Below are 14,396 nucleotides of genomic sequence, written 5' to 3' on the forward strand. Positions count from 1 at the left end.
AATCAAAAGTCACCAGGTGTGAGAAGGTGTATTATTATATCAATTGAATAAACAAGAAGAAATTCAACATCATAAAATGTGAATATTCAAGTAATTTTCTAACACGTCCACACTTCCTCAATGTGATACATTAGTTCTGTGCACGTAAAGTATCTGGGTTCATACTTTACTGCAACTAAGGCACCCTCTGTATTTAGAGGAGTGGTTAATTACAGCACTGGTGAGAAATGAAGTGGGTCATCTAAGATCTGATTAGCCCTCTGGAGATGCCTCTCCTCACTTAGTATACAGGAAGCCTAGAACTACAACATTCCTCAATAACTTAAACTAGAGCTCCATACACACTTCAAGGAAGGGAAAAAAGCGTTACCACTGGAAAGGACGGGCTCACCCACCAAACCGTTTATTCTCACCCCTCTGCTTCCCTGCCTGCGTTACAGTAGTACAGCCATTCATGCAGCAAGAAGGAAGAATGGAGGAATTCAGGGAGGGAAAGAACACCACCCCCTCTATTGGCAAGGGCAACAGTTTAAGTGGGTCATGAAATTTTAAAGACTCTCAGCCTTGGCTCCTATAGGCCAGATCCTTCTAAGGAAACTCAACTTAATTCAAAGCTTTTCTGCAAGTCTATACAAGTTTCTGTAACTCATTAACTGACCTCTGAATCTGCATTTTAAGTCAGAAAACGACTTCCAGCACACTTGCTGAGAGCCTCCCTCGAGTATGCACTGCACTATAGTGAGGGGACAGCCAGCTGACAGAGCATTAACCAGCAGAATCTCAAGAAAACTGAAAATTTAAGGCAACACAGAAGAGTAACAGTGAAGAAAGATCAAGAACAGTAAGCGCTTCTCCTGGCCACTGCTTCAGGAGCCAAACAACTTTGTATACAAGTACTTTTTATGCTTCCTCCTGCTACCAAAAAAAAAAGTTACTATACCATACTACTTCCGATCCAAGCGCTCATGTGTCACTACAGTTATGTATAGCGGTAAGTTCCCCTGACAGTTTCAATAAAAAATTGAGCAAAAATAAGATAAATACTAATGTCATCAATGAAGCAATTTTTACGGGGTTGTGAATATACAGTAGCTTATTATTCTAAGCATCTTGTGGATTAAATTCTTTTTCAGATAGTTAAATGATAATATACCCCCCTGCAATTCAACTCTTAAAATATTTTAAACATATCCCAAGTCTTCAAACTAATCTTTTTCAAATCTGCATTATGGCTCTTTATCTCCTATATCCTACAATTCTTATCATCCAGATCTTCCATTTTTCATAAAGAATTACTACTTCAAATTTCTGTAAATATTATCTAGGAGACGATAGCTTCTTCTATATTTCTCAAGTCACAATATTTCTAAATTAAATTTATATTAAAAGATAATTGTGCTGTAAAATCAGAAGAACAATTGTTAAAGAAAATACTTCACATACTGTATATTCAACTTTTATTTTATTAATAGGTTTTCAGGGTTCATGGTTCAAAAATAAAACAAAAACTTAGCATGTAACATAATAAGCCAACATTCGTTAGCTACTCATTATTATACTTCATTATAAGGATATTTTAGCTTACTTCCAAGCTTTCCTTTCTCAGTATGGAGTTTTATGTATGAATCAGAACTTAGTCTTTCCTTTCTTCCAATCTCAGCTCACCGAAAAGAACTGGTGAAGAAAAGCCTCTTAACTACACAAATCAGCTTTATAATTATTTGCTTCACTTTACCTCAAAATACAAAAAATGCACAGCCATCTTACACTTTGTGTAAACCACAAAAAAAAACCTGCCCATTTTCCAGTATTTATTTTATGAACAGTTTGACTTGGTCCTCAGTTCACTACAAATTCATTCTACCCTACAACAAAGGGAGATCGGAGGCGAAGGGGGAAAATTGAGCCAGGCTTAACCAAAGACTTTTCTTAGCATAGGAAGCTTTATGAAAGCCCAGAACACACTATTCTCAGTTGCAAGCACAGGAATAATAACTTATCATTGCTAACGCATTATATCTTTATCTATCAAGGCTGACCTTAACATTTGTTTTAATTCCCAAGTTTATTGCTCATGAACACAGAAACTGATAGCCAAAACTAAAGGAACTCAAAAAGAAAGGAAGAATTTATTTTTTTTTTTCAATTCTAAAACATAAGGTTCCTCTGTGAACACAAACTAGAAAGCCAGCTGTAATGAGAGGTCAAGAGAAATAACCAACCATCAAACAGAAGCAGCCTTTAATCACATCATTGTGGTCTTGATTTGAACTGGTGAAGCAAAAGTTTCCCACCTCATTACCAGGCCACACTGACCAATTTCAAAATATATGATTATATTGCATAGCATCTCTCCAAACACCCAAAAAGCACTCCCACCCTCAGTCAGTCATGAAGTAAACCTGAAGGGAAATACTGAAGCATGAAGAATAGCAGGTTAACTTCCCAACCGGATGCAGTGTTAAGTTTTTAAGGTGTAAGAAACAAAGCTAAAAGTAGAAAGACAAAGCCAGGGAAGAATTATTCTATACAATTTATTATGGCAGCAGAGTAATAAAAAAAATTTGACATGCATCCTATACATTTAAGGGGAAAAAAAAAAAAAATGAAGTCAGCAGCCTGTTGCAATAGTATACACTAACATTTAGTCTAATTATTTCCAAGCTGAGTTCATTGCACTGACCTTTCTTCAAAGGAGAACGCAAAGGAAAACTCCCAAACATAAAACACACAGTTTATAATCGTAAGAATTTATCATGACACTACACATTTTCTGGCAGCTAACTGTCAACAACTGGAGAAAACTTAGAAGATTAAAGCAACTGTTTCTGTAGTGTGACATTCTAGGCAGGTTACATACAGCCAGGGTTTCTCTGACAAGTTACCTTTATATATAAAATAAATCAAAATCAATTTAACTTAGCTACACTGTGTACTCTTATCCACCCATTAAGCATGTGACCCCACTGTCCTATGGGGCACACAATGTTAAAGTATAATTTGAAATATGGGTTTGTCTTACCCTTATTTATGCAAACTGACATTTAAAAAGGCATTCCACAGGGGGGAAAAAAATAAAAAAATAAAAAAATAAAAAGCAAAAAGGCTTACTAAACACTGCCTCAGCTTTAACACATTTTCAGATTCTCTGTATTGCCTGACAACTAAGAACAACTACCACGAATGGTGGACATTGCAATTCTGTCAATACTCTTCCCCAGTACTGGAGAAGATCCAGTCCAACAGGATCCAAAGCACTCACCTACCCACCTCAGAACTATTAAAAGTTATACAGCAGCAGTAGCTCCCTTATTCACTTACCAAAAAAAAATTTAACTGATTATTTGCTTACAAATAAGCTTGTGTGTCCTTCTTAAGTACCAAGATATTACAGATTTACTTCTAGAAGCTTTTTCAATAAAATAGTCTGTTCTATGTAATAAACTACTAAAATAAAAAATATGCTGTAAGGTAAAAATGACTTCTTAGGCTAATGAATAAGGTTGGCAAAATAGATAAAAATAAAACAGACAAATAGGTATGAACTGCCTGTGAATAAATTTAGGCTAGCTACTACAAAAAGGATTTCATCATTTTAGGACTGCAATTTTAGAACAGCCCTTCACAAACAGCAATGAAAATACATGTTGCACTGAGTGTATCACAAGAAAGTAACAAGCAAGATTCATGATGTAGTCTGCACATAACCGCATTCTGAACTATTTAACCAAGAAAGAAGTTTTTTGCCTTCTTAAGTTTGATGTTCCCACATTTTAGATTATCATTTTAAATCAGTTTCTGGTTGGAATTATACTAGGGATGCACAAGTTCGGAACACTAGACACTCCCACCACTTAGTGCATCTAGCTATTCTAGGTGCCCACAGATTTTGTGAATAAGCTTACATGTACAGAAGTATGCAAAGAAATGCATCTTCCTAAGAGGATAAATACCTTACAGACTGAGGTTATTTTGTAGAGAGGAGCCTAAAACTACATAGACCATGCTTACAGTTCAAGTCTCTCTAAAGCAAACAATAAACTAAGAAATCCAACACCAGCTGAACACAAGCATCTAATCTTCTACAAACCATATTTTCAAAAAAAAAAAGAAAAGCAGCATTTTCTGTTGTGCCCTTGAAGCCCATCACTTAGCATGGACTTAAGCATCTCATCTACCACAAACATGTGGCATCCTGCAAAGGAGAGACTGTATTTTGAAAAACATTCTTATTAACCACCACAAAAAGTACTGCCAAAGTGTTATCTTTCATTTGATTAAGGGTCTTCATCCTCGCTAATATAAAGCTAAATTCTCCAGTCCGGAATCATGTCAAAACCTCACCAAAACCAACGGTGTTTTGCTCAAGTCATGACAGTATTTGTTTCGCTCAAACCAACATCACCGTAGCAGCACCTTGGTGAGTCACACTTAACACAGCAACTATGATTCAAAAGGTTAAAAGACTTACAGGTATTTGTTATGGTTAAGACTATACATTAGGCAATGACAGCACATGAGATGCTCTATAAAACAAATGAAGATTAATATAGCAGCATTTGACAAATCAGGATATTCAGGCACTTGAATAACTGCCTGTAAACTTGTCATCTAAGCAATACAGCAAGTACTTTAAATGCCAGAAAGTAAACAAATGTGGGCAGCAATATGAAAGAGAACACAGATTTATTTCTATATAATATATAAATACTAAAATGGTTCTATCTACCCTAAGCAAGAATCCTAGAGTTCAGCAATTCTTTCAGTCTTTTTTATTGCGCAGTTTTTCCTTTGCTGCATTTAGCAAGCATTTCCTTCATCGTTATTTTTTTCTTCCAAATGTCAAGAATAGTCATTTTTCATTTAGTTTGACAAGGAATTTAACCAACAATTTTCTCTACTGACTTCCTCCCAGAAAATCAAATGGTCTTATTTCACTAACATAGGATATAATTATCCTATGAACTAGATGCTCGTTTTTCAACAGATTCAGTACAGTTGTGTTGAAACTAAGCTACACTATAAATACAGTTCCTGTGCATATGAAGTTATGTCCTTATTTCTACATGATACAAAGTTTGGTAATACTGTTGCCAAGAATCATATTAAGTCCCACATCCACAAAACTTACGAAAGATCTTTAAATACTCTATCTCTTCCTAGTGAACTGGTTTATCTTACCCATCAGATACAGTCTAAAACAAAACATTCATCTGTTTTTTCACGAAAACAGACCTTAAGTCACAGTTTTCTGTGGCTGAGATCTTTCCAATTCATGCCAAAATTCCTTTGGGATCAGACCTCTACACTGGAATTTGAGTAATATGTTTCTTTTTTCCCATAAAATGAAGTCCATTCATTCTATGTTGGATTTTTACCAGCTATTTTAATTTACCAGACAGTCACATATTTTGGAGTTCCTATCAAAGCCAAGACATTTTCCCCTCAGTTACACATTTTATTTATACTGAAAAAACAAACATGAGCTTGTTACAGAACTCACCTTCCTGAAAATGATACCAGACCACCAACACAGAAGTCTTACAGAGCATATATTGATCAAAAATTTGCAGGTTAAGAACAGTATCTGCCAAAGCTAGCTTTATGTGGTTATTTTTAAAGGACTGAAGAGACAAAACTCAGTATAAACATTTTTGAGGAAGCACTACTTTCCAAAACCCACTACAGAACTATATTTCTTGCAAATTGCAAACTAAGGGTTTATTTTTTCTTAAGTAAAGAAATCTACTCACTCATGACTGGAAACTTCTTTGCATATAATCCAAGTTAGGTCTTGAAGCAAGGTATCTTGTTGGAGAAGGTTTCTCAGAGGTATACATGTCCTGATGACAGTAGGAAAATAAAGAGACAAATCATTTTTTCAGCTTCAAATAATTAGATAAATGTTTTTATATAAACTGTCTTTCCTACTATGTTTTCATCTCCTTGTTTAAAAAAATGAACATAAAGATGTATTTGTTATGACTGAGGAACTTTGCTGCTTATGGATATATTTTGAAGTTTATAAACTCAAAACCATACTTTCTTCTAACAGTCGTATTATAAACTTGTGTGCTTGTACTAGTTCATAAAATATAACTTCTCCCAAAATATAACAAACCTTCCTAAGAAGTTAAGAGAACAAGACTATGGATATAGTAACTGAAAATACCATCAAAATAGTATTTTCCTTCAGCAACTTCAGCTAGCAAGAACATGGAATACAAAGAAACTCTTTTAAATAAGAACTACAAATAAGTTTACTAAATAAGCATGCATTGACACTAGCATCCCACACTTCCTGCTCAGAAACAAAACCTGAAAAAGTTACCGTTTCTAGCAACTGTAAACCACCAGATCAGTCAATTCATAATCAAAATGAAAAAAAGATATGCAAGTAGGACAGATATGGATTCACTAACAATATGCCTGGCTCTGCCTGAAGCGAAATATAGAGGACAATCTCCAACTATGACAGCACAGCAAGTACATTTTTGAAAATTTATTACATAATCTCCATCCTGCTGCTAAAAGCAAGTTTATACAAATCTGATAGAACAGTTAAATGAAAGCAACTTCACCTTACAGCTGAGATTAAAAGAAAAAAAAACCACCAAACATATCTATTAAGCTATAAAGAGTTCTCCTCTAATATCTGCACAGTTTCTGTAAATTAAGGATTATGTGACTTATTTCCTCTTTACAGAGCCCATTAGAACTTGTTGAACCTGACCACCTGCGCTAATCCAGACAGATAATATCTTGTGCTGACTCAGATTTCAAGTCTCAACTCTCCTGATCTCTAAATGTCAAAAAAAAAAAAAAAGACAAGACAAAAGAAGAGATTAACTTTTTCTAAAATAGGTGTTCACATAACATTTACAGATTTACAGCACATGCCAAAGAAGTAGAGGAACTACCACAGGACTGGATTCATAACACAGGAAGGCTCCTATATTAATTGCTAAATCCAGTTTTGTAAAAGAAAATTTAAAAGGAAGCCTTCAGTAATGCTGCAGACTGAAAATTACAACCAACTTTTTTTGCACTGAAAGACTTAACACAGGGAAGAGGCTTAACAGGGGACAAAAACGCTGAAGAAATAGGTATGCAAACGTTATTAAAAACAGTTCAACACCAAGCCATTAGATAGTGCAATCACTGAAGAACAGTTTGAACTGCAGGTCCCGCCAAAATTCTGTGAATGGCTGCTAAATTAAACATTGAAGCACACACGGCCTACTCACAAATAAAGTGTCTGGTTAAAACCACAGCCTTGTCAGCTTCTTTCTGATTACTGATGTCAAAATTAGCAAATACAACTTCCATGACATTTAATCATTTACTGGACTAATTACAGCTTATTATGTGAGTAACACCAAATGAGTCATAGCGATGGCACTCAACCCAGGTCCAAAGCACTTTTGACCAGAGGCTCGTACTACCTTTGGGCCCAAATTGTTCTTCAGTCTTACACAGTGTCAACTGAAAGACTGGAGTCTCCAATTTGATTTTCCAAAGATACAGTCTCACCTCAGCTTTTAAACTATGAACTAACAATACTCTGCTTCAGAAATATGGTGTTACATGACATTTTATTGTGTGTATGCACAGGAAAAGGCCACTCATTAGGAAAAAAACCAAGACATCAGTTCTGAAAACCACTTAAGGCTAATGATAGCGTAATTATGCACCGTATCGTTTATAAAAACCTAGTCATGTAACACTAAGGAAATGAGTAGGGGAGAGTATAGCAGCTATATACTACCTAAAGACATGAAAAGTTAATGTTTTGGTACAACACAGTAACTTGAACTCCAACTTCCAGTTATAAAATGTTACTCCTATCTTGCCTTCTCTGTCCAGACATTTTGCTTTGATACTAGTACTTTGAAAATATGTTGCATAGGTGCTTTAGAAAACTTCCCATCTTCACAACTTTATCATTTTGCTAGAGGCCACTTACTTGGACTATTTGAAAGTGCTTAAAGTCTCTAAAACAGAAAAGTTTCCTCTTTTTTTCCTGTAATTTTGAGTATAGCAATAGCAAGCAGTACGGGAAAGTCAGGAAAAGTCAACATTGCCAACAACCTGATTTACTTCCAGCACTTGAAGGGTTCTCTCCTGCTCAGAAACACTACCAACTATTACACAACACAGGAAAGAACAACTATTACTTGTTGAGTGTCTTGCTGAAAGATACCATCTTGGAAAAACTGCCTTTTTATTCAAAATAGTACCTGACCTCCTTTATGCTTCCCCTTGCAATTAACAAGGCTATAAAAAAAACCCGCAGACACACCTTTGATCCTTCTCTTTTCCTGAAGAGCTAACCCTTGTATTCCATCCAGTTTTAACTCTAACACACATCGACTAGTCACTGGTGGCACTCACCTTATTAACTTCAATTTGAAAGAAATACTTCAAGTGAGAGAAGCTGTTTACTATTTCAAGTTCAAGCACACTAATAATACATTCAATTATCTGTTTCCACAGCTAGTGCCAGGTCTCTCTTTTACCCCATACTCTGTTTGAGGATAATCAACATGAGCCAGATTGCAAGTAAATTACAGCGTATTATAATTCTATGCACTATAACTCTATCCAGATAAAAGATTTCCCTTTAAGTTGACAATTAAAGATTCAGGTCTAGTCTGTGTGTATGTTATTGTAGTACCTATTTGATGTAGATGCTAAGGAGTTAACGTTAAGAATTTATACCCCCAGTTCCCAAGAACCCGACATCACAGAAACAGCATGCAACTGCACTGTTTAAACACAAACACACGAAGACAAAATAGCCTAAAGAGAGCCTGTCTGGCACAAAGTACTGTTTTACTGTCACTTACTTGCTCCTTTACACCAAAATGTTACAGCTTCTCAAAGAAGACATATACAGACATCTCAGAAGCACATATTTTAAAGTTTTATAGATAGCTGTATGGCAAAACATTAAATCTGAAATTATTGGTTTCCATGCTGTATAATCAGAGGGCAAAAGAACAGCTGGTTAAAAGGCAGTTCTACTAAATACTTATTTTACGCTGCATCCAAGTTGAATTAACTTCAAAGTTATAATTAGTAACAACATAAGTTAAAAAGCAGCAAAACTAACTCACTTAACAGCATGGCTATTAAAAAGAACACAATAAAAATTCCTAATATAGCGCCAAGCTTCAGAGCGTCCCAGCTCAGTAAAACGCCCAAGACAGCGCAAACGTAAAACTCACAACAAAAATAAGGCAACTACTGTTTAAGAACCTACACAAAATCATTGAGTGGCCGCAAACGAGGAAGCACATGGAAGTACAAATGAAAAAAGCCCAATGACACACCCTCCTCTTTGTTCATAGCAGGAATATTTACACTACAAAGCGTTGGAGCAAATTGCTTTTAGTTTCAGGCACTGCTGATTGGCCGCCGTATGTAATATACACACAGCGAGCAAAGTTTGAGTTTCGACTGTCACACAGCAGCTCTAGATTGCAGGGCACACATCAAGCTAAATAACCGCAATTATTTAATAAAAGTATTCTAATTGAACTGATACTCCACAAAATATATCTGTTGTGAAAAAGGCACATGCACGCCCGCTTTCATTCCACTATAATTCAGTGAAAGCTAAAAACTAGCCATGCTCATAGCCAGCTTTCTGTGCAGCTGCCGGCTCCAAACAGAAAATGGCACAAAGAAAGTTATTCTCAAGTGTATGCGGGCAAACGACTGGTACAGCAGTTTGGCGACAGTGTTTTAAGTCACCACTTGACTCTCATTCAGCTGGCAGTTCAATGGCTTCGGTGGTTTCCTACAGGCAACCATCCACGCCACAGAAAGAGCCCGAAACATCTGAAAATCGGCTCTTTTCCTGATAGTCCCAGCAGGGACCGAGGACTAAGAGAGGGTTTTGGAGACTGAAGTCTGCTGGCAGCACAGCTTGTGGGAAGCAGGCGGGGCTGCGGACCCTTCCGTACCAGACCACGACGCTCAGCCCGGCACTTCTCACCACATACCTGAAGTATTACAAAAAGCAGAGGAGGGAGCAGGTACAGAAAGCAGTAGCGCCAGAAAGTCACGTTCAAACAAGGGCTCAGCCATCCCAAACCTCCCTGCTCCCCACAGGGGTCGATACTGCCGCCTCCCAGAAAAGGGAGGCCCTCAGGGCGGCCCCAAGGGGTGTCGGACCTACAGCCGTGACCCCCCAAACATACATCCCCTCCACAGACTCCCTTGCCTCGTCCTCCCCCCTCACTCTGGCTGCAGAGGCCCCTGCCCCCATAGCCTCCCACTCCCCTGAGGGGAGCACAGCCCTCACCCCCCCCGTTTGGTGCTGCCTTCCCCCGGGGCGGCCCCCCACACCGCCGCCGCCACACCTCACTCAAGCCTTACAATGGGGCCCAGGGGCATCTCCAAGAGGGCTTCCCCCTGCCCTCCCCAGCACACCCCGCTCCGCTGCCTCCCGCACCGACCCCGAGCTCCGCACACGCTGCCCACCCCCCCAAAGAAGAAATAGTAGGGACCCTCCAAATACACACACCCCTCCGCTGGGAATGGAATAGTCTGAAGTACCCCAGTACCCTCCGGGAGCCGGCTCCCGCCTCTTCCACTTCGCGAACCTCGCGGGGGGGGGTGCCGGGGGGAGGGAAGTGGCGCGCAGCCCGGGCTCCCCCTCAGGGGACGATGGTATTGCCCGCCTCCCCTCAGCTCTCTAGGAACTGGGTCCCACCCCGCCTGCTTCAATGGAGAGGTCCGTCGCGGCATCTTCCCCTCCCCACCCCACCTCGCGCTCCGGGAATGGAAGCGTCCAGCCGGCCACCCCGCCACGCTCGTGGCGCTCCACCACCCCGGGGGCGCGGGGGGGGGGGGGCGGGTAGGCCGCACAATGGCCGGACGTCCCGGCTCGCCCCTACCTTTGCTCGGCTTCCTCCTCCTTCCGGGGCCTCCGTCCGCCTCCTACCCCAGCGGCGCTTCCCTGCTTGCTGCCCCGGGATCGGCGACTTCCAACCAGGAAGTGCCCCGGTGTGACACCGGCGGCCGCCGCTATGGAAACTCTCCCCGCCCCTCCTTCGCCGGTGCCGTCCCACAGGGCTGACCTACCGCCGCCGCCATCTTGGACTCACAACGAGGCGCAGAGGTGTCCGACCCCGCCGCCCTCTCTGTTCCCGCCGCCGCCATCTTGGGCTCCTAACGAGGCCTTGGCGGGCGGCAGCTGCTGTGGCTGCCGTAGGAATGGGCGCCCGGCGAGACTGAGGCGTTTGGCCCCAGGGCCAAACACTGCACCCACCAACACCCAGGTCAGGCGCCTGCCCAGCCTGTCGCCTAGGAGCTGCAGGCTCAGCCCACAGATTAGTGCTGAGGCACCTGGCAGGAGCAGGTATCTTGTGGAAAAAAAAAGCGGGGGGGGGGGAACACAAAACAGGACTTGTTTCCCTCAGATTTATCTTAGCTACTGGACTGTGGTGTGTGAAGTACCAAGGCCTTCATTTTGAAAACCCCAGCATTCTGCTTTTTTGGTTTCCTTTGGCGAGCCGCCAGCATTGGATACTGGAGGGTTTAAGTACTGCTGTATGGGTGAACTTCCCAGGCTTGTGTGTGAAGATGTATATGATGGGGTAGACCAGATTGCGCATTCCAGCTCTCCTGGCATGGTGCACACATCACAAGAGGGATGACTTTGATTCCAGCCCTACCTCTTCCTTAAGCACAGTGCTCCCACTCCCTTTCTTATGCATATACATCCCTGAGCTTTGCATGGGGCAGTAAACCAAGTCACAGACAAAACTGGAAGGGAAGATGCATAGAAACGCGACAACAGCTGTTTGAGACTATTAGACATCTCCAATGCCACAGCAGTGTCATGACCAGAAGGGGCAAGTTTGGTTTAAAAAGAAAACCATTGCGGTTAGGAAGGAATTTGGAGTAGCAATAAAATATGATGTTACATTAGAAGCAAGATTAAAATAAACAGTAGTTAAAATGTCCTACTAAAAGGCATCCAGTAATGATACAAAAAGAGAGCAATGTTCAGTGAATGTTTTGAGTGTTTTAAACAATGCTATGTTTGTGTAATAATTCTATTTAAATACTTCCTATTCAAATAGTAACCAAGGAATTTAGCATAATCTGCTGAAGATAAACTCTTTAAAATAAGAAGTTCCAAACAACTTGCACTATGAGCTGCGAGGCTCTCGACTTCCGATACTAATTTTTACTACCTTTTGTAATATGAGGACATTTTGTGACAATTTGGAGAAAGTAGTGCTCCATTATTCCAGGGTACATTAGATGAGCTGAATAATTATTGACTGGTTAGCCGAAGTTCAGTAAATCTTCTCCACAGATATTACCATTTTTTTTTTAATAGGCTTTCTGTCCTCAGAGTTCTCTCTCATTTTAGACTAAAAAAACCCCATCAATAGGGTTACTTCTGGAAAAACTGGAAGTATCATCGCTGATGTGGCAAATACCCATGCCAGCACATCTCAGCCTCTGGGAATCTAGAAAATCTACATAGCCATGTATGAATATGGTTGCATATGACATTCTTTTTATATCCAGCTTGGATCTCTTTTGTCTAAATGTTTCCTCTCCTTGTGCAGAAGAAGTGCAACAGAAAACAGAAATTATTTATTGCTTTCCAATACATTTCAGAAAGTAATTGTGATTAATTAGCCTGCCAGTATCCCATAAATCCCAAGAGGGATACTGTGGTTGGATGTGATTCCTTCCAATTTCAAGTCTTAATTGTTCTTTTAAAAATTTTTTGATGTGTTGGAATATAAAAACATACTTAGCTTTTTTTCTTCCAGCTAGGGATTTGTTTCCTCCCAAAATGGCCAATTAGTTAAGATAAATGTCCTCCATAGAGAGCTCCTACTTCGTGTGAACCATCTTGTATCTATTTCATACATTCTCAAACTATATATCATCATTTTTGTTTCCCCATATGCTCATTGTTTCCTGTTACACTACTGGCACTAGGATGTGGAACAGTTCTAAAATCACAGCTTTCCAAGTGGCTGACAGTGGTATCGTACTTGTTTTATCACTACTCCCACGTACGAATCCCGCAATATCATTTCTACCAACACTTCTTTTTTTATTACAGCTCTTATTCTGAGAAAGTATATGCAATCAGTGTTATTTCTAATGCTTAAAGATCTATGTGGCATCACAAGAACACAGAACAGACATTGCCTGTGTCTCTGCTGTCTGTGCAGGAGCGTGCCCTGGGAAGCTGGCACATCTGAGCATGGTTGTCGCTGATCTTTGACCACAGTTTCATCTGCAGTGCCCTCAAAACTGGTCCTTTATGTCACCTGCCAACCGACCCCATACTGCTTGGCTTCATGCGATTCCCAACATGCTGATTTCTCTTCCATGTCATGTAGGCAGGATGAGCAGTGTGGGTTACACGGTAGAAAATTGCCTGTGTCGAGTCCGTCTGCTTTCTAATCGGGAAAGCTGCAGTTTGCTCGCGAAGTGTGAACTCGGTCTGGAGCTATGTAAGGCACACTGGGATTTCTGTTGGGCTTGGACTTACATTTGTGATACAGTCGAGACCTTTCAATTGAATTACATTCTGAGCTGGTCATATCTGTGATGTTAGGGAACGTTCAGTGATTTACATCAAAAGGTGACCTGGTCTGTGTTTAGTGCAGATGTTGTAGTAGCCACCTACAGTTGTGACTGGAGATACAGAAGTGAACACCTTGCAAACTAACACTTCATCTCATCAAGACTGCATTGAGGATGTACCGCATCAAGATGCTGAGCGCTCAGCATGGCCACTGACATTATTTGGCAGCAATATTACAAAGCCAAAGTCAAAAGAACAGAGTATTAACACTCCCTTTTAAATTATACTATTCCCTGTGTCACTGTAATCCTTTCTACTGGACTTCAAAGGAATACAAGAATTCATATTGCAAAAATTATGAGATTTTCATCAGCAATTATTTCGCAATGTGCTTTGCCCTTTGTTTCTTTTAGCTACGAAGCTTATGAAACCCATTTGCTTCAATAAAACAGCATTTTAAAAAATTAAGCAGAACACAAAGCGTATGTGCAGAATTATAAGAGCTAACTGCAGCATCTCTTGGAAATTTGTTTGTCTTCAACTCCTGTTTACAGTCTGCCCTTACGCCATCGAAGGGCTTCCTCGCTGAATCAGCCTTGAGAGATTTGAGTCTTGCAATGGGACAATTTGATGCCCCCTCAGGATTCCTTCTTGAGCAAAGGAGTTCCCAAGCCTTCGGAGTACGCTCAGCTCTGCAGGGCTGTGTGCATACTGGTGTCTTTTGCCATCAGCTGCCTCAACAAGTCATTGATAGAGCTGTAATCCCTGGAGCTCTCAGCTGTGGCGGCCTATCCCTAAGGCAGCCCACTGCACTGAACGT

At 40.3% G+C, this 14,396-nt stretch overlaps 1 protein-coding gene across 4 annotated transcripts in view; it reads right to left on the reverse strand.

Moving 5' to 3' along the window:
- USP6NL (USP6 N-terminal like) overlaps nt 1-11,021 on the reverse strand; it is a 124,993-nt gene extending 113,972 nt beyond the window's left edge. The window contains exons 1-2 of one of the 4 annotated variants that reach the window (XM_086744823.1): nt 10,908-11,021; nt 5,754-5,843 (exon numbers count right to left, since the gene is read on the reverse strand). In XM_086744823.1, the coding sequence (XP_086600949.1) occupies nt 5,754-5,757 (4 nt within the window). In that variant the 5' untranslated portion in view covers nt 5,758-5,843; nt 10,908-11,021. Of the gene's footprint in view, nt 1-5,753; nt 5,844-10,010; nt 10,121-10,534; nt 10,572-10,777; nt 10,799-10,907 lie in introns of those variants that run through there. The other 3 variants (XM_086744846.1, XM_086744828.1, XM_086744837.1) reach the window with 3 other exon arrangements.
- Nucleotides 11,022-14,396: the final 3,375 nt, after the last annotated feature.

The sequence above is a fragment of the Chlamydotis macqueenii genome, chromosome 1 (genome assembly GCF_036417535.1).
Source record: "Chlamydotis macqueenii isolate bChlMac1 chromosome 1, bChlMac1.mat, whole genome shotgun sequence".
In the NCBI taxonomy this organism is placed as follows: Eukaryota; Metazoa; Chordata; class Aves; order Otidiformes; family Otididae; genus Chlamydotis; species Chlamydotis macqueenii.